Raw genomic sequence first — 21,271 nt, 5'->3', positions numbered from 1 at the left:
GCCATTGAGCGAATACTGTTATAAAGCAAACCCTGAAAATGGTTTAAATGCACATTGGGGGGGGGGGGGGGGTTGTTTAGATTTCTTGGCAAATACTTTTGCTTTCTGTATCAAGTTTGGATGTTTCCTACCTGGTCTACACAGTCAGAAGTGAATTAAAATAACTGAAATGGAGTTTAAAGATTGTCATTAGAACAGCTGTCATCCTCATTCAAAGACTGTCCCTTACCTTGTTCTTTTGACAACAGTCAAGCATTGGATTTTACTGTCAATTTTGGGACACAGACAGAAAAATTGGAGAGAGGCTCTAACACTTCCTGGCTTTCCCTGGTATTTGTGTTATCAATCCTTTTTTTTCCCCTGTATTCTGAGGGTTTGAGTGGATTACAGCACTTTCTACCTTCCTGGAAGTTGTCCAGGAAGACAGAAATTAATGGGTATGAATAAAAGAAGGGATACAACGGAAGAGGCAATAAAAATGTCATTTGTTGGCTGTGATACTCACAATCATATTCTCCAAAACACATTTAGCTAGCCAGCAGTTCAGGAAAACTGGAATGAACAAATTCCGCAGGGGTGGCCAAAATATCTAAAGAAGAAAATAGGAAAAAATTGATTTTAACAATAATTTTTGTCCTCTGCCCACAGTTTATATATGGCATTGGTAATAGATAATATATGCAGTAACAAAAGCATTCAGTCTGCTTTAAAATTCTATGGATTTTGCCACTAATTCTATGCTCACTAAAAGATTTCACCAATTCAGCACAGTTATCATAAAGAATCCTTCCTATACTAATCATACAACTGTCATTCCTTCATATACAATTGATGTTCTATTGTCTTTTTTTAGAGTTCTTGGTATAAAAAGCTTTGCAAAATCCTTATATTGATTTTTGGAAAACTGTATACATATTAAAGTGTGACTGTCATAAACCTTCAAATTTCAAAACTGAAGAGTGCCAGCACTGCAAAACTGCTGTATCATTGTAATTAAAAAAAAAGAAAAAGAAAAGAAAAATAAGTATTAGGGCATTTATAAAGGTTAAAGTCAGGTAACAAAATGTCTGCCCTTCCTGAATGTTTACATCATTAATACGGTACCAGGGTCCTCTTAGTCATTCTTTATTTATTCTTTTTATTAGTTTTAGATGTAAATTTATCAGTTAAATATAAAACACAACATTAGAAAATTTTTCCTTACTATCTGTAACCAACAAATGGTAATGTCTGCAATTGTTGTGCTAAAAGAATTTGAATGAGTCAGAGGAAGGACAACCCTAATAACCGTACTTACCTACTAGAGATAGGACCATAAAGAGAATTTGGGCAATTCGTTATTTTTACACATTAGACAGTTTTAACCATTTCAGCTCATGTACCTTTATATGTCTTAGGGAACAAAACCCTGAGCTGTTCCAACAGACAGGTAAGTTTGCTTTACTGCAGAAGAAACATTGTCTGTCCCCTCCGTAATATACAAGCTACCTGCTTATTTTGGTTTAGTTTAATTTTAATATAGTGTAGCTGAAATACTAAAAAGTGAAACCAATGATCCCTATGTGTATATAACTTTACTTTGTTTTACATATAAAAAACTAAATATAAAGGGAATAATTAAATATTTGTTTTTGCACAGGTCATGATTATTACCTCAATCAAGTTTATTCAGTTTTGTAGTTTGCCCCATTGGACACTTTCCCCTGTACTTCCTATCTCAGAGGAAAGCCTTTTTAGACTAAATCACCAAAATAAGTTTCCCGACTGGTGACTTCCCCCACCTCCTGTTCCAGTAATAACTGAAAAATTGAGGATTTACCATTACTTTGTTTTCTAGGACAATGGTTCATATAGTACATATTCCAAGCAGGGACACAGAGAGTAATAGAACCTAATGGTGTTTTTTTCCAATATAAAAAAAGGATATATATATATATATATATATATATATACACACACACACACACATACAGGTTGACAATCGAAAATCCGGCCATCGATAATCCCGATCCTTCAGTTTCCCGGCATGAATTTCAGATCGCATTTTCAATGCAGGGACTGCAGTACACGGTTTGGCCACTAATGTTTTCATGGCGCTGTTCACATGCTTATATATACACTATAGGCTATATCCTAATAGTTAGGTTTTAAAATACAGTGAGGTAAAGAAGTATTTGATCCCCTGCTGATTTTGTATGTTTGCTTTCTGACAAAGAAATGACCAGTCTATAATTGTAATGGTAGGTTTATTGTAGCTGTGGGAGACAGAATAGCAACAAAAGAACCCTCAAAAACCCAGTCCCCAAAAGTCAGAGCTTGATGTGCATTGTAATGAGTGAAATAAGTATTTGATCCCCTATCAACCAGCAAGATTTCAGGCTCTCAGGTGTCCTCACTGTATGCAGGTAACGAGCTGAGATTAGGAGCACCCTCTGTAAGGGAGTGCTCCTAATCCAAGCTTGTTACAGTACCTGTATAAAAGACACCTGTCCACAGAAGAAATCAATCAATCAGATTGCAAACTAGCCACCATGGCCAAGACCAAAGAGCTGTCTAAGGATGTCAGGGACAAGAATATAGACCTACACAAGGCTGGACTGGGCTACAAGACTATTGCCAAGCAGCTTGGTGAGAAGGTGACAACAGTTGGCATGATAATTTGCAAATGGAAGAAACACAAAATAACTGTCAATCTCCCTCGGTCTGGGGCTCCATGTAAGATGTCCCCTTGTTGCAATGATCATGAGAACGGTAACAAAGCAGCCTAGAACTACACGGGAAATTGTCAATAATCTCAGGGCAGCTGGGACCATAGTCTCCAAGAAAACAATTGGCCACGAAGGCCTGAAATCTTGCAGAGCCCGCAAGGTCCCCCTGTTTAGAACAGCACATGTACAGGCCCGTCTGCAGTTTCCCAATGAACATCTGAATGATCCAGAGGAGAACTGGGTGAAAGTGTTGTGGTAAGATGAGACCAAAATTTAGCTCTTTGGCATCAACTCAACTCAATGTGTTTGGAGAAGGAGGAATGCTGCCTATGACCCCAAGAATACCACCCCCACCATCAAACATTGAGGTGGACACAATATTACAGGACACCTTCACAGCATCAAAGGGAAAATGGACGGGGCCATGTACCATCCAATCTTGGGTGAGCACCTCCTTCCCTCAGCTAGGGCACTGAAAATGGGTCGTGAATGGGTATTCCAGCACCACAATCACCCAAAACTCACGGCCAAGGCAACAAAGGAGTGGGTAAAGAAGAAGCACATGAAGGTCCTGGAGTGGCCTAGCCAGTCTCCAGACCTTAATCCCATAGAAAATCTGTGGAGGGAGCTAAAAGTTCGAGTTGCCAAACATCAACCTCAAAACCTGACTTGGAGAGGATCTGCAAAAAGCAGTGGGACAAAATCCCTCGGGAGATGTGTGCAATTCTGGTGGCCAACTACAAGAAATGTCTGACCTCTGTGATTGCCAACAAGGGGTTTGCCACCAAGTACTAAGTCATCTTTTGCGAAGGAATCAAATACTTATTTCACTCATTACAATGCACATCTAGCTCTGACTTGTTATTCTGTCTCTCACAACTACAATAAACCTACCATTACAAGTATAGACTGGTCATTTCTTTGTCAGAGGGCAATTGTACAAAATCAGCAGGGGATCAAATACTTTTCCCTCACTGTAGGTAAAATTAAACAATGCAGGACAGCATGTGTGAGAATGTTTGTAATATGTTTACCCCTGTCCAGGCACATAGACCCCCTAGGGCAGGGGTGTCAAACTCAAATACACTGTGGGACAAAATTAAAAACCTTGATAAAGTCGCGGGCCAAACTTGAAACTGAAATAGTACCGCTACTACAAATCCCTGCGTCAAGAAAACAGTCCAATACGAGGCTTAATGTTATGAGTGGCTGGAACTCCCTCTTCACTGAAATAGCACGGCTACTACAATTCCCCGTGTCTATAAAACAGTCCAATGCGGGGCCACGCATAGGCAGAGAGCCCGCTGGTCTATAGATGTGAGTGATGCTGGGAATTGAAGTAGCGGTGCTATTTCAGTGAAGAGGGAGTTCCAGCCACTCATAACATTAAGCCCCACATTGGACTGTTTTCTTGACGCAGGGAATTGAAGTAGCGGTGCTATTTCAATGCAGCGGGGGCCAGCTGCAATTCATATTTAGGATTCCTTTGGGGGCCAAAAAAAAGGACATTGCAGGCCACATTTGGCCCGCAGGCCAGAGTTTGACACCCCTGCCCTAGGGGGATCTATAATTCCAGGGACTTAACAGAAGTGACTATAGGGTACCAATACAGGGTTTGGTCAGGAAAGGGCTGTAAATAGAGAAAGATGACAGAACAGATGGAGTGATAACCCCCATGCTGATCTTTGCTGACACCTAGATTAGAAGACTCCTGCTTGACTTCCCCAACAACTTCAGAACTCCTACATTTTATGTTTCAATTATTTACTGGAGTTTAAAGTACCCTCTCCTAAGCTAGGTGTCACACTTACCGGTTCCTCACTAAAGCGCAGACGCCTCTTCTGCACACGCGGGCAGTTTTGATGCTGGGCGTGCTTTTGTTTCTAAACTTTATCAATTGCGTCCAATTCGCTGGCCAATCAGAAAATAGCCTCTTAACCATCCTTGGCTATTTAGCTAGTTCACACACTGCACTCTGTGTTTGTGCAATGTGTCTCCACTGGTGCCGAGCCCATAGTTCTGTTGAGCTAGTTCCTGTACACCTGTTGGCTAATTCAGTGTTTCCTCTGTCCAGCTCCAGTTTTAACCCCTCGTTGTCCAGTCTGTTGGTTCCCAGCAAACTTCCCTGTGCTGTTCCAGTATGTCTGTGGATATCCTTGAGTCACCTGTGCCTCCTGTTGCTTCCAGTGTCTCCTGTGTTCCCTGTGCCTGCAGTGGCCCCTGTGTCATTGGTGCCTATCTCCAGGATCCCTTGTATGTGACATGACCTCTCTTGCATGCTGCCTGACTCGACCCTGGCCTTCCCCGACTATACACTTACTTTGTTATTTGGTACCGTGTTTTGCCCACCTAGGTGTGCCCAAGGACCGCAACCTGGCAGTAACCAGCAGAGCTCTTGAGAAGACCTGGTTACTGCTTAGACTCTGCGCCTTGGCCATTCGCAGGGCTCACACCACCTCCGTGCAAGCCATAGCTCCCTCTAGTGGTAATGTCTCTCTGTGCATGACACTAGGGGAATGCTTCAGCTAATAGGTGTTCAACAAATCACATCCAGTCGCCAATCCTAACTCTTCAATGATCCTAATGGGGTTCAACTATATAAGACTGGAAGCTGGGAGAAAGGTAGGGAGCCAGCGAGAGCCAGTAGCCAGAAGCCTGCAGCAGAAGAAAGCCAGATACTGCCAGAGGAAGCCTGTGAGTATGAGTCACTGAGTAAGAAGCATGGAAGCAAGGCAGAAGTTAGCAAGACACAGTTCTTAGGAAATCAGTCTCCTGGGGTACCTATTTACATCCTAACAGGTAGCTATAGGACAGAGGTCTGCAACCTGCAGCTCCGGAGCCGCATGCGGCTCTTCAGCCTCCTTGTTGTGGCTCCCTTCGGCTGCCGCGGGGAGATCTCTGATGAGGGATGCCCTTCCTCCCAAGACACTGCGGAGGAGGGGGATTCCCTATCCGGTGTTCTAATGAAAAAAATCTACCAGTGAAATAAATCTACCATGTGTTATGTTTTGCGGCTCCAGACTATTTTTCTTTAGTGGAAGAGGAGGCAAAATGGCTCTTTTGATAGTAAAGGTTGCTGACCCCTGCTATAGGATATTCCTGAATGCATTCCAACATTCTCTTATATATGTCTATGTTATTGTTATGTTGTTTTGCTGTTTTGATGTTGCTGAATTATGTACTAACCATTATTAGATTATTACAGGGGTTTACCTTTTAACTACATTATTTTCATTTACTGTATATTTTGTTGATTGAAGTTCCTATTTTTATATCAACCATAATTGTTGTGCATTTTTTGATTCAACTTGTTCTTTAATTAAACTGTTTGAATGACTAGCTTTTATTTGTGCATGAACCTTCATTTATTGAATACATATGTGCATTGATAGGGTGATATAATGTCTTTATGTATGCAGATATTATTCATAATCAACACAGCTACAAGGAGGGAATCAATGTGGTGCTGCAAATTGCTTCACTCTGCATCATTCACTCATCAGTCACAAATACCAGAAGTCCCATCCAACACCACAAGCTAACACCACATTTAACTGCTACTTCTGGAACAGTTTTGTAAAATGGAAAGTGGGGTCACTGCTGGATTCAGCATTAGAGGGAACTAAATGTGAAATGCTGAAAAATAACATTAGATTTTTTTAACAGAAGCACCAATACTATGAACACTACTGTATCATATTTTGGGGATGTAAAGTTAGGAAGTTGTGAAAGCTAAGAATACCTTGAAAATCCATAGCTCAAAATCAGACTTTAAATCGCTGTCTGTGTCCCCCAAAAAAGTGATACCAACTCTCTGATTGCCCAGATCAACAATACCCCTAGAAAAGGAATAGGGGGTAATCGTCCAATGAGGAAGCTTGTTCAAGAAATGACTACTATCTCAGAAAGGATTTCTCTTACAATGGGATTATGTCTACAGAACAGGGTGTGAAAGGAAGCCTCCCAAAACATAAGACATTTTGGCCATAGATATACTTTAAATATAAATCTCAACTTTTCTCCCTCCTGAGTTGGTCCTGCCTGTTGAAACTGAGAGGTTAGGATAGGGCTACCTTAATCTCTGGATTTACTTATTGTTTTGTCATGCATTGTTTATTTTTTCTTTAACACATGCTCATATGAAAGGTCACCTTTAAAGAAACTTCATTGACAAAAGTGTATTTTTTCACCCAGAGGGCTTTTTATTTTATTTAATTCCCTTTAATCTGCATTTTCTCTTTTACATGTGAACTCTTTAGCTGCCATGATAAGACTCACATTTTTTTGCAAAAAGAGAGAATAAAGAATGCTTCTTTGTGGTGAGGAACCAGCAGCCTGCAGAGCCAACTCCCACCTAGCTGTTAATTTCTGCGTGGCTTTGGGAGGTTTCAGTCAATTAGAAAAGAAAACCCTACAGCTTAGCCTGCCACTTATTTCGCGTCATGACTTTTCTGAGCAGACATGAAATTCAGGGACCTGGAACAAAGGCTGTGTGGGAAAAGCTGAGCCAAGATAAAGTAACATTGGGATTTTTAGTTTTGCTTCAAAAGCTACCCACAGTATTGAATCCAGTATTTGGGGTGCAGCCTCTACAGAATATTACAATGTTTATTTATAATGAGATGAAGCCCAGTTTGGGAGACATACAGAACCTGTTCTGATAAAATTATACCTATCACGCTACTCATCCTTTGGCTCATCCTTTTGTTACAAAGCCTAACCTGAAGGAGGTCTGACTCCATTGCCACATCTTACTAATATATATCAATGTACACAGATTGCCTAGCCTTTCCCAAAAACGCAAAAGTAATGATCAATTCTTTTCCCACCATTAAGCAATACAGAAATCCCCAAACCCATCCAGTTAGTTCTTCTTTGTTAAATATTAAATGCAGACAGGCATATAACTAAGAAAAATGAATAGAATGGCACAGGGAACTCCAAGCACTAAAATGGGCTTACCGTAATGATGAAGGGGACGGTGTTTATCATTTCCAGAATAAAAGACACTCGGAAGATCTGTTCCCATATATTACCCTGCAGGTTTAAAAAACAGAAACACAGACTACCTGACATCATGACATCATTACTATAATAAACATACAGGCAAACCAAAGATAACATCTAAACTTTTAAATAATATTGACAGAGGTGCTGCGGTGTGAATAATGACTGCTCCTATTGCTGACATTTTCTAGAGCAATTTTTCATTCATCTGAATCATCAATCATCTGAAAAACTAACTCAGCGATAAGAAACTTTTGCATCTTAAATAAGAACTCAAGTCAGACAGGTATAAGGCTTTCTGCCTAAATGTAAACTTTGTCCTCTGCACCCCGTCCTTATGTCTGTCCCCCATTTGATGGCTCCACAACGTCATTTTGTAAGCCTAAAATGATTTCCTTGTGTTGTTAAACCTACCTCCTTTTTTATACCTGAACCTTGAAAAAAAATACTACCCTTTCCTGGCCTAAGAGATGATGCTTTCAGAGCTGCTAGGACTGCTTATTCCTCCATCAAATCTAGAAATCTGCAATATTACCTTATAGCTGAGATAAATTAGAAGCATTGTCTCCAAGAAGCTGATGATAGCCACAGTGACCTGACAAAAAAGGAAAATAGGACAATTTTAAGTTTATCCTAATAAAACTTCTTTGAAAAACGGACGAAGAACCCCTTAAACATTACTTCATTACAACATTAGTACATATGTACCATCACATCCCCAAATGGAAACAAATAGCGAAGGGGGAGATTTAGTTCCCTATTTAGAGTAGGAAAAGCCAAAAAATTTGATTTTAAGGTACTTTGACAATGAAATTTCTTATAAAAAGCAACTTTATTTACAAATCATTAATTAAAAAATATTAAGGACAAGAAATAAATATTAAGGACAAGAAGTTTTATTCTCAAAGTACTTTAAAATCCCACTTTTTGGCCTACTTTCTCCTGGAGGCTCTTTTTACTCCAAACAGAGAACTAGACCTCCCCCTTTGCCAATAAAACTTCTAATACAACAATCCATTTATATTTATATTGCTCTGACCTATTGCACAGTAATGTACCCACATTTACATATCTCTTGCACTACAGAATCGTACATATAGGTCTGAATTACATTGACACACTATTCATATCACACATTACATTATTATTATTATTATTATTAATAAAAAGGATTTATATAGCGCCAACATATTACGCAGCGCTGTACATTAAATAGGGATTGCAAATGACAGCTTAATACAGACAGTGATATAGGAGGAGAGGACCCTGCCCCAAAGAGCTTACAATCTAGTAGGTGGGGGAATTTCACACACAATAGGATGGGAGATAAAGCTGAGGGGTATTTACCAGTAGAAAAGGAGAGGTTGAATAGTTCGGTTAGGGCAGGGGCCAGGGTGGAGGAATGGGCTCGGAGTAGATCAGAAGGGATTGCGTCAAGTGGACATGTAGTAGACGGAGATGATGAGAGAAGAGTTAAGACTTCGTCCACAGTAACAAGGCTGAGGGAGGCCAGTGATGATTTACAGGCGCTGACATATTCCATAATGATGTATAGAGAATGCTATGCCAGGTTATACCATGATAGTCTATCTTCTCCAGTCTTGAAGAGCTTTAATAAATCAGGCCCATAGTCTATTGACATAATAAATGATCAGCTGAACATTGTAAAAACCGCCTTTATTGGGTAGGTCCCCCCTTTGCTACCAAAACCATTCTAACCTATGAAGGCATGGACTCTGCATGGCTAGAAATAAAACTGTGACAATGGTTTAAAACCTTCCCCACTCTATACAGAATTAAGTAATATTGGTTTGAATTAACTCTTCTTTATTTTTATAAAGCAACATTTAAATCTATTTGTACCCCACTGTGAAGCAGCTACTTCCCTATGCTGTGACATTGTCTCCATAAAACCCCCACTTACCTGAATGGCCCATAGTGGTGTTTGGCGGTCCACCCATATAATTGGATCCCTGTTAAAAAACATGACAGATTAACAAACATCCAGCTCAAATATTCAGTCAATGGCCATGAAGAGGGAAATATAAAAGTAAATGCGTTAACAAAAATATGACTATCATTCTGGATTTGCTTTTATATGAAGTCCTTTTTGAGACTGTCATCCTTATCCTTTGTCAAAACTGACTAGAGACAGGAATGTACATAACATGTATCCTGACATTTCACTTGCTGCATAGGTATTACCACTTAATAATGTATTAGTAAAGGCAGGATGAAAATGACAACCCAGTGGTTCCACCTTTAAAACAAAGTCAGCCATAACCATCGCCATTTGTACTGTTGATCCTGGCAGGTTCTTTTTAAAAATTTTCACTGTTTTAACTTTCATATAAAATTCCCAGGAACAGTCAATGTGTTTGTGAATCCTCATTTGCACTCACCAGTTAATGCCATGTGGATACCCTTTGGTTGTATAGTTCTGCTTGACACAATTCCAACTGTAAAAAACAATGGGGGAGGGAGGTAAAATAAATGTAAGCAAGGCCTTGATTAGAAACTTCAAATCAAACATGAAATTGCTCTTATATTCTGCCAGCTCTCCTCTCCTGAATTCAGTGCATGCAAACCTTGGTACCCTTTCCAATACTGATCTCCAATATTGCACCTAGTGGGTTTCCTGTATTTAAAAACCTTAATATTGTGTTGATGCTGTTTTGTGTTTTGTCACAGGGATACAACAGTGGGGTTACCGTCAGTCTATTTAGTTTGGTGGGAACAGTGAAGCAATGGATGAATAGAATTTGTATTTAGTTGTTTACTTAAAGTGCCCGAAAACCTGGTTCTCATGCCAGCCACAATACAGCAAAGGTGGCAACTTAAACCTTACAGGACAACATGGAAGCTAAATCTTGCTTCATGGTGGTGGGACTATTATTCCATCAGCAGACAGCAACCTAACTCTATATCATTGAGGATCTAAGCCCCTTAGTCAGAGACCTAGGAAGGAGGATCCCAAGCGTGCCATGAGTAGACTGTTGTCTTCTCTGTCAGGTACCTCCTTCTGAGGTACAGGCCTCCTGAGAACTTACCTGATACTGTACTGTCTGACTGCAGAAGTCTCATTGTTTACTTCCAGGTTTTTTATTTGCATTAGTGATAATAATAGGCTTTATGGCAGTTGAATATGTTGGTCATTATAATGTTTCAATTATAATCTTAACTGCCTAAATGCCTCCAGGTCTCTTTGGTGACCTAAAGATGAAGAGATACTCCTACCAGGTTCTAGTGGTGTATATACTACTATCATAGGAAGCTACTGAAACGTGATAGTATCCCGCCCACTGTACTACACCCCAATGTTATTGTCTCCCTTCCCATTTGGTATTAATCAAGTTAAATTAGTAAAATTGTTTAGAGTTTGTAACTATGCCCAGATAAGGACTGAACACATACTTGTTATAATGCCTTTTTTTGCCTTGCCGAGTGGCGGACACTATGTACTCCAAACACTGTAGCTCAGTGGGCTTTCCCCTATCTGTTTTGTTATGGGAAACCCCCCTCATGTCTCAGTTTTGGGCCCACCCTGTTGCCCCAATTTGTTTTACTTGTGGTATTGTTTTTTTTTCCATGTTTAATGTTTGATTTGTTTTCTCTACTACCATGAGAGTTCCATGCCTCCCTCCTATCCCCTACTGCATACTTTGAGTTGGGATTTCCTGTGCTACATTCCATGGGTGCTAGCATTCTCATTACACCTATTGTACCACCATGACAGTCATTAACTAAATGTGCAAGGGCTAAACTTGCCTTGGAAATGTTTCAAAGCATTTCATTACTTTACTCATATAAGGAAGGTCTACTCTGCCTACAGGAGATTCACTTTTCAATGGCATCATACCCTAAGTATTTTCATGCGTCATATGTAGTCGTATACTTGGCCAATGCACCGATTAAGAAGAGAGGAGTCCCATTTGGATTCTGTAAGTCCACCCCATTTTTGACCCAGACAGAAGATTTTAGTGGGTCAACTTTATGATACCAAAGTAATTATTGTATCATATTATGCGCCAAATGATCGACAAGTACCATTTCTCACCATTTTTTTCAATTGCTTGTTACACATATGTGTGGCATACTCATGCTGTGTGGTGATTCAAATGTAACCCTAGTGTCCAGACTGGACAGGAAAAAAATAGGCATAGTTCTGGATAATCATGAGTCATCACTATCATCCCAACAATTAATTGATCTCCTCCCAAAACACAGCTGTGGATGTGTGGCGAGAGATGCATCCGCTAAAACAGGATTATACTTACTTCTTGCATACTCATCAGCTTTACACTAGAATAGACCATGTCTTTATGCATGCATAAAACTTACCATTGGTAGCCTCCTGTGATATTCTAGCTGTATCCTGGTCATATCATGATACCCACCTAATGGTCTTCGCATCTTTAGTACCAAAGCCCTCAGCTTTAAGATGGATTCTTAACGATTCCCCTGTAGCTAACCTGAGTGTTGGAGACCATGACGGAATATTTTGCAATGAATGACAATGAGGATATGTCACCAGAGACGTTGTGGTGCACGCACAAGGCAATCCTTGATTCAGATGGCATTGCAATGAAAGTAACAAAGGTTGGAGAAGCTTAAACAGCTTGATTCTAAATACTACAATAGAAAAAAACATTGCATGTGCAACACATGTCATGACCTTCTAAAGAGTTGAAACCTGAACTAGAAATCACTTAACTTAACTTTTGTTTAGCAGCGATGGCGGAGAAATAACTCAGTTGGACGAAAAACAGAGAAATAACTCAGTTGGACGAAAAACAGAGAAATAACTCTGTTGGACGAAAAATAGAGAAATAACTCTGTTGGACGAAAAACAAATATTACATTTACAGTGATAAACAACGTACACTACTAGCTACTAGAGTGAAAAGACCAGATAGGCAGTTTAAACCGGTTAGTTTGCAAATGGAGAACGGTACTTTAACTAGCAATTTCAATAGAATTGTACACCTATTCCAACATAAACTAAGTACACTATACCAAGCACCCCACGCCCAATCTCCAGGTCAACTGGAATCCCTTTTAGCCAAACTACACTTACCTGACTATACATATAAGTGGGAACCAGTCTCCTTATTAGGGACTACAAATAACTTTGTCCAATGACTCGCTATATTCTACCAACATCCTCAAAATTCTACACCACCTGAGCAGAGTCATGGTGAACACATCACATTTAATGGCGTGGTCTAAACATGGTTCCAAAAACTGCTATACCCAATGCGGGTCCTACCGATTACTATGCATCCACATATACTATGCATTCTACAGTGACAAATGATAACTTATTTGGGGGGATAAGCGTCCCAGAATAGCAAAAACATCCTATTCCAGTCTAGTCATAGGGAAGGCCTGTCCGTTCCTCATGTTACCAACTATTATCGTGCGGCCCAGATGGCTCCCCTGACATCTTACTATATCAAAATTAAACCCCCCTTGTGGATCTTCCTTGAAGCATATGCTATTGACCAGGTCTCCATTGAGACGATTTTATGGACACCAGCTAGATCAGTACTAGATCACAGATTTTCACCCCAGGGGCATTACATTCATTATGTTCAAGATAGCATTTCGTTGGTGGGTCACAATTCACATTCATAAATTACACAACTTTGTATCAACAAGCGGTGTTAGGACTTTTGCTTACTTTAGGAAGCAAGTAAAGGCTCCTGACTCTGAATTTTTAAGCTATTAAATATTAAATTAAATATTTTGGGATCCACAGACTAAGGGACTAATCTCTATTCTGTATGACCTTTTATTGCTCAAACAACAGTCCTCACCCCTATCATATAGGTGTAAGTGGGAATTTCATTTGGATTGCAGTGTGAATGTGTCTGCTATTGAGGTCAATTACAAGCTGCTCATGCACTGGTACATTGTCCCTTACCACTTGCACAAAATATCTCCTCATCTACTAGGCAACTGTTACTGAGGGTGTACTGTGAATGGAACACTACGCATGGTGGGGGTGGCAGAAGATTAGTATTAGGAGATACTGGATAGGGGTATTGTGCTGTCACAACAGCTTACTTATGATTTATGTGTTGGTATGTTCCTGATCTCCCCTATCTTTACAGTTAGTTAGTATAGTCAACCTGTTGTCCCTAGCAAGAAGTTTTCTTTTGTTGTGTTAGTGTTTCCAGCAGTGACTAGAGTGTTCCAGTTTAGCAACTTGTGTGGTGAACATGGCCATTTCCATAGAGAATGTTCGCAGGCTTATCACAATCTATGTAATGACCCTGCAGATGAGGAGCTGATTACTGCTACAGAGGTCTTAGTCCTCTAGAAGCTTTAATGTCAGACAAAATTCTGACCGGAGAAGATCCTCAGCCAGAGGTGCAGGAAACCAGAACACACCTGGCAGGTGAACAAGCTGGAGAACACTCATCCCAGGATTCACTGCCATCTGTTAGGTCTGCCTCCGCTGTGCAATCTCCTTCTGTGCAGGGTGCAGTCATACAATCTAAACGAAAAAATAAAAAAGATACCCGCCAGCCCGAGGGGGAATGGATGGTGGTAGAGAAACCAGCATAGAAAGTAAAAGGTGCCAAAGAAGTGGGGGGGGGGTTATTGCCTCTAACAGGTATGATGTGCTGGTGGGATCCAACACTGATCCCTATGAGTTAGAGCTAGAACAGGAACTAAAAAGAATAGAAAGAGAATGTAAGTCCGGGTCAGACGATGAAGAAAAGATCCACCTACCAAGAAAAGATCCTTTCCAGGGCCAGAAATGGAGGAATCAGTCATGGAAACCAGCAATGGGGATTCAGACTCTGATTTGCCATGTTTAGAGTAATTGTTCTGCTCCTCTGCACTATGATGGCAGAGTTCTCTTTAAGTATTGTTTCCAGTAATGTGAACAGTATAAAAATTAAAAGAAGTAGGCATGCAGTATATGAACACCTGAGATACCTAGATACCTGGATGCAGATGTGTTTTTCCTGCAGGAGACTCACCTGTCCTCAGTGAAGTCATTAAGTGATGCAGATCCTGAGTGGCAGACCGGACCCTCGTTTTGGTCCCTGGCTGCTGAGCCTTATGCAAGGGTTGCCATTCTTTTTAATACAAGGGATGTAATAATCCATAGATTGACAGAAATATCAATGGGTAGATGTCTGATGTTAGAGGTAACTATACGTGGGAGAACACTCCGGTTCAATAATAGTTATGGAGCACAAGTCATATCAGAAAGAGTCAGTCTATTCAATGATGTAAAAACCCTATCTGTTCTCTTCCATTCCAGTACTGCATCATGTCTGGGGATTTTAATATGGCCCTTAGTACAAATGACAGGTTCCCAGGAAGAACAGGGCGTGGAGATGCCAGGGTCCTCAGCCAAATCATCTCCCAGACTGGGTTATATGATGTGTTTACCTATGGGGGAAGGACGCCAGGTTTCACTTATTTCTCGGGTGAATAGAATAGAATAGACCTAGCCCTGGTGAGTTGTACAGAAACTGTCACAAATAGGAATGAGAAATTAGTGCCTTATTCTGATCATGTTGCCCTTTATTTTTGTTTGGGGGTTGGTAAGCACCCAGACATGCGTAGGGGACTCTGGAGACTGAACTCCAGCCTTTTAGAAGAGCAGCTTGTACAGGAAGAAGTAGAAAGTCTCCTGCAGGGACAGATGGATAGGCAGGACTTCTATGAATGTAATGCAGATTGGTGGGAAGATGTCAAGGAGGACATCACTTCTCTATTAAAGAGGTTATCAGCCAATCGGGGAAAAAGTAAATATAGGCACTACCTGGGATTACGGAAAGAGTTGGAGTCCCTTTACTCAGATGGGGTGGTGGCAGGGGAAAAGATAACCCAGCTAAAATCTGAAATCAAGCAATATCAGTACAGCAGATACAACTCTTTGAAGTTTGAAAGAGATTACGGGACCCCGGGAACACCAGATCCCTTTGAGAATTGCAGGGATAGACTGGAGAAGAAGCTGATAACTGGTCTCATGGATTCCCATGGGGTTTTACAGGACTCCCGTGTAGGAATCCTAGAAGTTGTAAAAACATACTATGCTGTCCTATTCCAGAAAAAGGATTTAGATAATGAAAGGATGACCAAGTTCTTGGCAACAACTCCAGGTCCTGACACAAATAATTTAGACTTTTCCCCCCTCACAGCAGACATAACGGTAGCGGAGGTCAAAGAGGCCATAGACAAGTTGTCCCAGAGGAAGGCACCGGGTCCTGATGGCATAACTGCCAAATTTTATAAGAAATTTAGAGATATTCTGGCTCCTATTCTTGTGGAGGTTTATAAGAGCTGTCTAGGAAAGCGTTTGATGCCCGGGTCTATGAGATTGTCATCCTTAGTCCTACTGTCAAAGGGCAAAGGACCAAATGATATTAGGAACTGGAGGCCTATAGCCCTTTTAAATGTGGATAGGAAAGTTCTAGCTAAAATTTTGCTTTTTAGACTGGTTAGTTTTTCCTCATCACTACTGACAAGCAGTCAGTTTGGTACAGTGAAAGGATGGAACATCCCTGGAGCTGTCATCTCATTAAGGGAGATCGTTGAGAGATGTAAAGTATTTGGCTATGGTAAATATGTTGTCAGTATTGATCCGGCCAGAGCCTTTGACAGAGTGGACCATGACTACCTATGGGCAGCTTTGCTGAAGTATGGCATCCCAGAGCTCTTTGTAGATTGGTTAAAAACTTTATACAGAGAAGCTAAGAGCTTCCCCCTCATCAATGGGTGGCAAGGCGACACTTTTAGGGTAGAGGCAGGTGTGAGACAAGGTTGCCCCTTGAGCCCACTTTTGTACGTCTTTGCTATCGATCCTTTTCTGAGATCTTTGCAGGAATGTGGATTGCAGGGGGTGATAATTCCCAATAGCCCTCCTCTGACTATGGTAGCATATGCTGATGATGTGACTGCTGTGATATCCACTCCTTGTGAGGCCGCCATGTTATCTGCAGCTATACTTCCAAACTTCAGGGTCACTGATCAACCTGGAGAAAAGCAAAGCTCTCTGGACCTTGCAAGGTGATCCTGGCTTTCATCTGGCACAGTTCACGATAGCCTCAACCAAATCAAGATCTTAGGGGTTACATTTGGTAGAGAAGACAATGCTAGATTAAACTGGGAGGAGAAATTAGAAGCTGGGAATGTAAAAGTTCAACGTTGGAAACATTTCAAGCTGAGAAAGGGTGGCGATGTTAAAGACCTACCTGGTCCCTGTATTTCTCTATGTGTCTGTGGTCTTCCCATTGCCTGATAGCCTATCTGCTAGGCTGTTTAGTTTGTTTTTCCAGCTTTTGTGGGGGAATAGGTTAAACCTAATAAAAAGAGGAATGACTTACCTGCAGAGAAGAGAAGGGGGTTTGGGCATGCTGAATCCGGGGCTATTTTTTGACTCCTTGTTCCTGAAAGTGAATTTTGGGAGCCTGGATACCAATGTCCGTCCCATGTGGGTAAGCAGCGTCAGAGCCAGGATAGAGCCCTTTGCAGAATGCTGGTTAGGGGGAAATACACTAAAGAGGGGGAGATGGTCTCATTGTCACCTTCCACTACACCTGCGTTCAGGTCTGAATTCCCTGAGGAAATGGGGAATAGAGAAGTCATACCTGGAGAACAGCACAAGAAAACAGCTCTATCATAGTATCTGCAGGTCCTTCTTCTGCTCTCCGCTGGCACTCAGAAACTGTGTCACGTCACCTGGTTGTCCTTGCACAGTAAAATGTTTGTTTGGGGAAATGTAAAATTTGCAGCTGATAGGAACTGTCCTTTAGGTTGTCCCCAAGAAGAGTCTATGGAGCATTTCATGGTGGATTGTGTGGGGAGTTGTCAGGTTTGGGAAGGAGTGGCAGGAAGGCTTAAAATTCAGAGGCTGAAACTTTTGAGTTACTCGGACAAGGTGTATGGGGTCCCCCAGACAATTCCCAATGTAAACCGGGAAACAATCTATATCATAATATCTGTGGTGAAATATTATAACTGGCATGCAAGGACCAGGGTGGCCATGTGCAATGAATTGTTTGTTCCTGGGAAGGTGATAGATTTCATTATGTCTGAGCTCAGATGGATCAAATCATTAGAGATTAGGAAATGCAGGAAAAATGCTGAATTGTGGAAAAATGTTAATCTCTGAATTCTGCTCCAGGAAAAAATTCTGATTATTTATTGTTTCTTTATTACAGCCAAGAATGGTGGGACTTTGATTTTGTTCTAGAAGTGTTTGTGTGGGGAGTGTTGTAATTGTTGTGACATGTTGTATTTTATTCTGATTGTTTTTACAATAAAAATATCCAATGTCTCCTGTGTTCCCTGTGCCTGCAGTGTCCTTTGTGTCACTGCAGTCTGTTTCCTGGATTCCTGGCTGTTGACCCCTGGCGTGTGACCTGACTTCTCTTGCTTGCTGCCTGCCCCGGCCCTGGCTTTCCTTGACTATCTTTCTGCAGAGGCTCTGGAGAAAACCTGGTTACTGCTTAGACTCTGCACCTTGGCCCTTCTCAGGGCTCACACCACCTCCGTGCAAGCCATAGGACCCCCTAGTGGTCCTGTCTATCCGTGCGTGACAGTTTGCACGAACCATGTATACACCAGACCTCCGCAGACCCCAACCAATTACTCACCCACAGAATGGACATCCAGGAAGCCACCCAAACCCAGGTACACCGCCATCTTCATGTGCTTACCACCCGCCTGGATCAGCTTCAGGTCCCCTCCAGTGCACCTGCTGGACCTCCAGTCCTGGTCCAGTCTCCTGCAGTACCACTGGCCTCTGCATAGCACCTACCACCGCCCTAATGATTTTATGGGGATCCCAAGATCTGTCGTGGCTTCATCAACCTCTGCAATATTCAGTTTGAGCTTCAGCCACAAAACTTCACCACTGACTGGGCTAAAGTGGCGTATGTGATATCTCTGCATTCTGGAGAAGCCTTGGCATGGGCGTCTCCGCTCTGGGAAAGGAAGGATCTGGTCATCTGTAGCATTGAAGCTTTCCTGAGTCTTTTTAAGAGGATTTTTGATGAACCTGCTCGGGCCTCCTCAGCAGCCTGCATCTTCTCCAAGAGTCACTTACTGTGGGCCACTTTGCTCACCTGGAACAATGAGGCTCTCCACGCTACCTTTGGCCACATTAAGGATGAGTTGGCTGGTCGAGAGATTCCCACTGCTCTGGATGACCTGATCTCCCTGGCTACCCAGATTGACGTTCCCAGGGGAAATCTCGCTCCTGCAAAGTCTTCTCCGTATGACTAGCTCCATCCTTCCAGCAGTCTCTGGAACCCCCAGGCTCCCCTGTTTCTTTTTTATCAGAAGTACCCATGCAACTGGGCTGCTCACGCCTATCTCCAGAGGAGAGATCCCGGCGCTTGTCCTCAGGTCTCCACATTTACTGTGGATTGAAAGGACATTTTATTAAACTCTGCCCACAGAAGCCTGAAAACTTCAGTGCCTGGTATGCTCTGAGGGGGGCATGCTAGGTCACTCTTCTCTCCCCTCCACTCAGCTTCCTCCACTACCAATTCAGCTTCACCACAAGACAACCACACTTGCTGTGAAGGCTTTTGACTCTGGAGCAGCATGCAGTTTCATCTCTGCTTCTCTTGTCCAGGAGTGCGCCTGGCCCATAGAGCCACTGACTCAATGCTACCCATTGCCGCCTATTCCTGAGCTTTTTTACCCTCTCCGCGTTGCCCAAATCTTCATCAAACTGGCTCTCCAAGGGGCCTACAACCTAATTCGGATCAAGGAGGGGGACGAATGGAAGACAGCATTTAATATCAGGGATGAGCATTATGAATATCTGGTGATGCCCTTCGGTCTCCGCAATGCCCCGGCTGTCTTCCAACATCTGTGTCGTTGTCCATTTGGATGACATTTTGATTTTCTCTCCTGACCTGCCTACCCACAGACAGCATGTCCGTCTTGTCTTACAGAGACAGTGCCTGTTCAAATGCCCCCAGGTGCCCCTCCTGGGTTACATTGTTTCCAAGGATGGCCTCCTTATGGATCCCGAGAAGGTTACAGCTATCTCCAACTGGCTGCTACCCTGCGGTCTTAAGGCTACTCAGCGTTTCCTGGGTTTTACCAACTACTATTGGCAATTTATCCAAAATTACTCCACGCTGGTAGCGCCCATCACTGCACTGACCCGAAAGGATGCTGACCCTAAGAACTGGCCTTCTGAAGCTATTGAGGCCTTTCATTCCGTAAAGAAAGCATTTCCATCTGGCAAAGCCTTGATTAGGCCAGATGTTTCCATGCCCTTCTCAACAGAAGTGGATGCCTCCTCTGTCAGAGTGGGAGCTATTCTTTTCCAGACCCCCACCGGAGCTCGATGTCCATGCGTGTTCTTTTCATGGAAATTCTCCCCAGCACAGAAGAATTACTCCATGGGACACAGGGAGCTGCTGGCCATCAAACTCGCTCTACAAGAATGGCGCTATCTTTTGGAGGGCTTTATCCACCAGGTCACTATCTTCAACGATCACAAGAACCTCCAAAACCTACAGTCCACTAGTCGCCTCAACCCTTGGCAGGCTCGTTGGTCTTTGTTCTATTCTTGTTTTGATTTTAAAATTACTTTTAAACCTGGTTCTGCTAACTCCCGAGCTGACGCTCACTCCCACTCCTTCGATCCACAGGCTTCTGAAACCACTGCTGAGCCGGAGTTTATAATCCCACCACCCCATATCCTTGCCTTGACCTCCATTCAGGAATCTGCTATTCCCCCAGGAAAAACATTGGTGCCTTCCCAACTTCGCACCAAAATATTACGTTGGGCACATGACTTCAAACTGTCTGGCCACCCGGGCGATCACAGAACTTTTACCCTTCTCTCTCGTCTTTACTGGTGGTCCAACCTTCGTAAGGATCTGATGGACTATGTTAAGGCCTGTGCTATTTGTGTGCAAACCAAGTCTTCTACTTGTGCCCCCGCAGGACTGCTTCTTCCTCTGCCCATTCCTAGGGAGCCTTGGTGTCCTTGTCCATGGATTTTATTACGGATCCCCACCCTCCACTGGCTGTACGGTCATTTGGGTGGTTGTGGAACGCTTTTCCAAAATGGCCTATTTTGTACCCCTATCAGCTTTACCATCAGCACCTGCGTTGGTGCCAGTCTTCATTTGTGAAATGTTTAAGCTTCACAGTATGCCCGCATATAGTTTCTGATCGTGGGGTGCAATTTACCTCTCACTTTTAGAAAGACTTTTGCAGATACCTGGACATCTCTGCGGACCTCTCCTCAGCATAACACCCACAGACTAATGGGCAGACGGAAAGAGTTAATCAAGCCCTGGAGCAATATCTCCGAGCCCTTGTTTCTGTCAACCATGATGACTGGGTGACACTGCTACCATTGGCAGACTTCGCCCACAACAACCATGTCTGCGCCAACACCAAAGAATCACCTTTTTACATTGACTATGGCAAATACCCTCGCCTTCCGTCTCCTATACCCTGCTCTGCCGAAATACCTGCACTCAGTGCCCTGCAGAGAGACTTTATCGGCATCTGGTTTACTACTTACTGAAACACGCTGCTCTCAGCCTGGA

General features: G+C 42.4%; 1 protein-coding gene across 6 annotated transcripts in view; it reads right to left on the bottom strand.

Annotated features, from left to right (window-relative positions):
• Positions 1 to 21,271, bottom strand: part of KCNT1 (potassium sodium-activated channel subfamily T member 1) — a 187,491-nt gene that overhangs the window by 68,029 nt on the left and 98,191 nt on the right. For all 6 annotated transcript variants that reach the window (XM_072429352.1, XM_072429355.1, XM_072429350.1 and 3 more), the window contains 5 exons: positions 10,118 to 10,174; positions 9,640 to 9,688; positions 8,251 to 8,310; positions 7,671 to 7,745; positions 506 to 589 (listed from right to left, as the gene is read on the bottom strand). In XM_072429352.1, the coding sequence (XP_072285453.1) occupies positions 506 to 589; positions 7,671 to 7,745; positions 8,251 to 8,310; positions 9,640 to 9,688; positions 10,118 to 10,174 (325 nt within the window). The remainder of the gene's footprint in view (positions 1 to 505; positions 590 to 7,670; positions 7,746 to 8,250; positions 8,311 to 9,639; positions 9,689 to 10,117; positions 10,175 to 21,271) is intronic.

The sequence above is a fragment of the Pyxicephalus adspersus genome, chromosome Z (assembly GCF_032062135.1).
Source record: "Pyxicephalus adspersus chromosome Z, UCB_Pads_2.0, whole genome shotgun sequence".
Classification (NCBI taxonomy): Eukaryota; Metazoa; Chordata; class Amphibia; order Anura; family Pyxicephalidae; genus Pyxicephalus; species Pyxicephalus adspersus.
The sequence above is the reverse complement of the archived record's forward strand: the minus strand, read 5'-3'. Positions and strand labels throughout refer to the sequence as shown.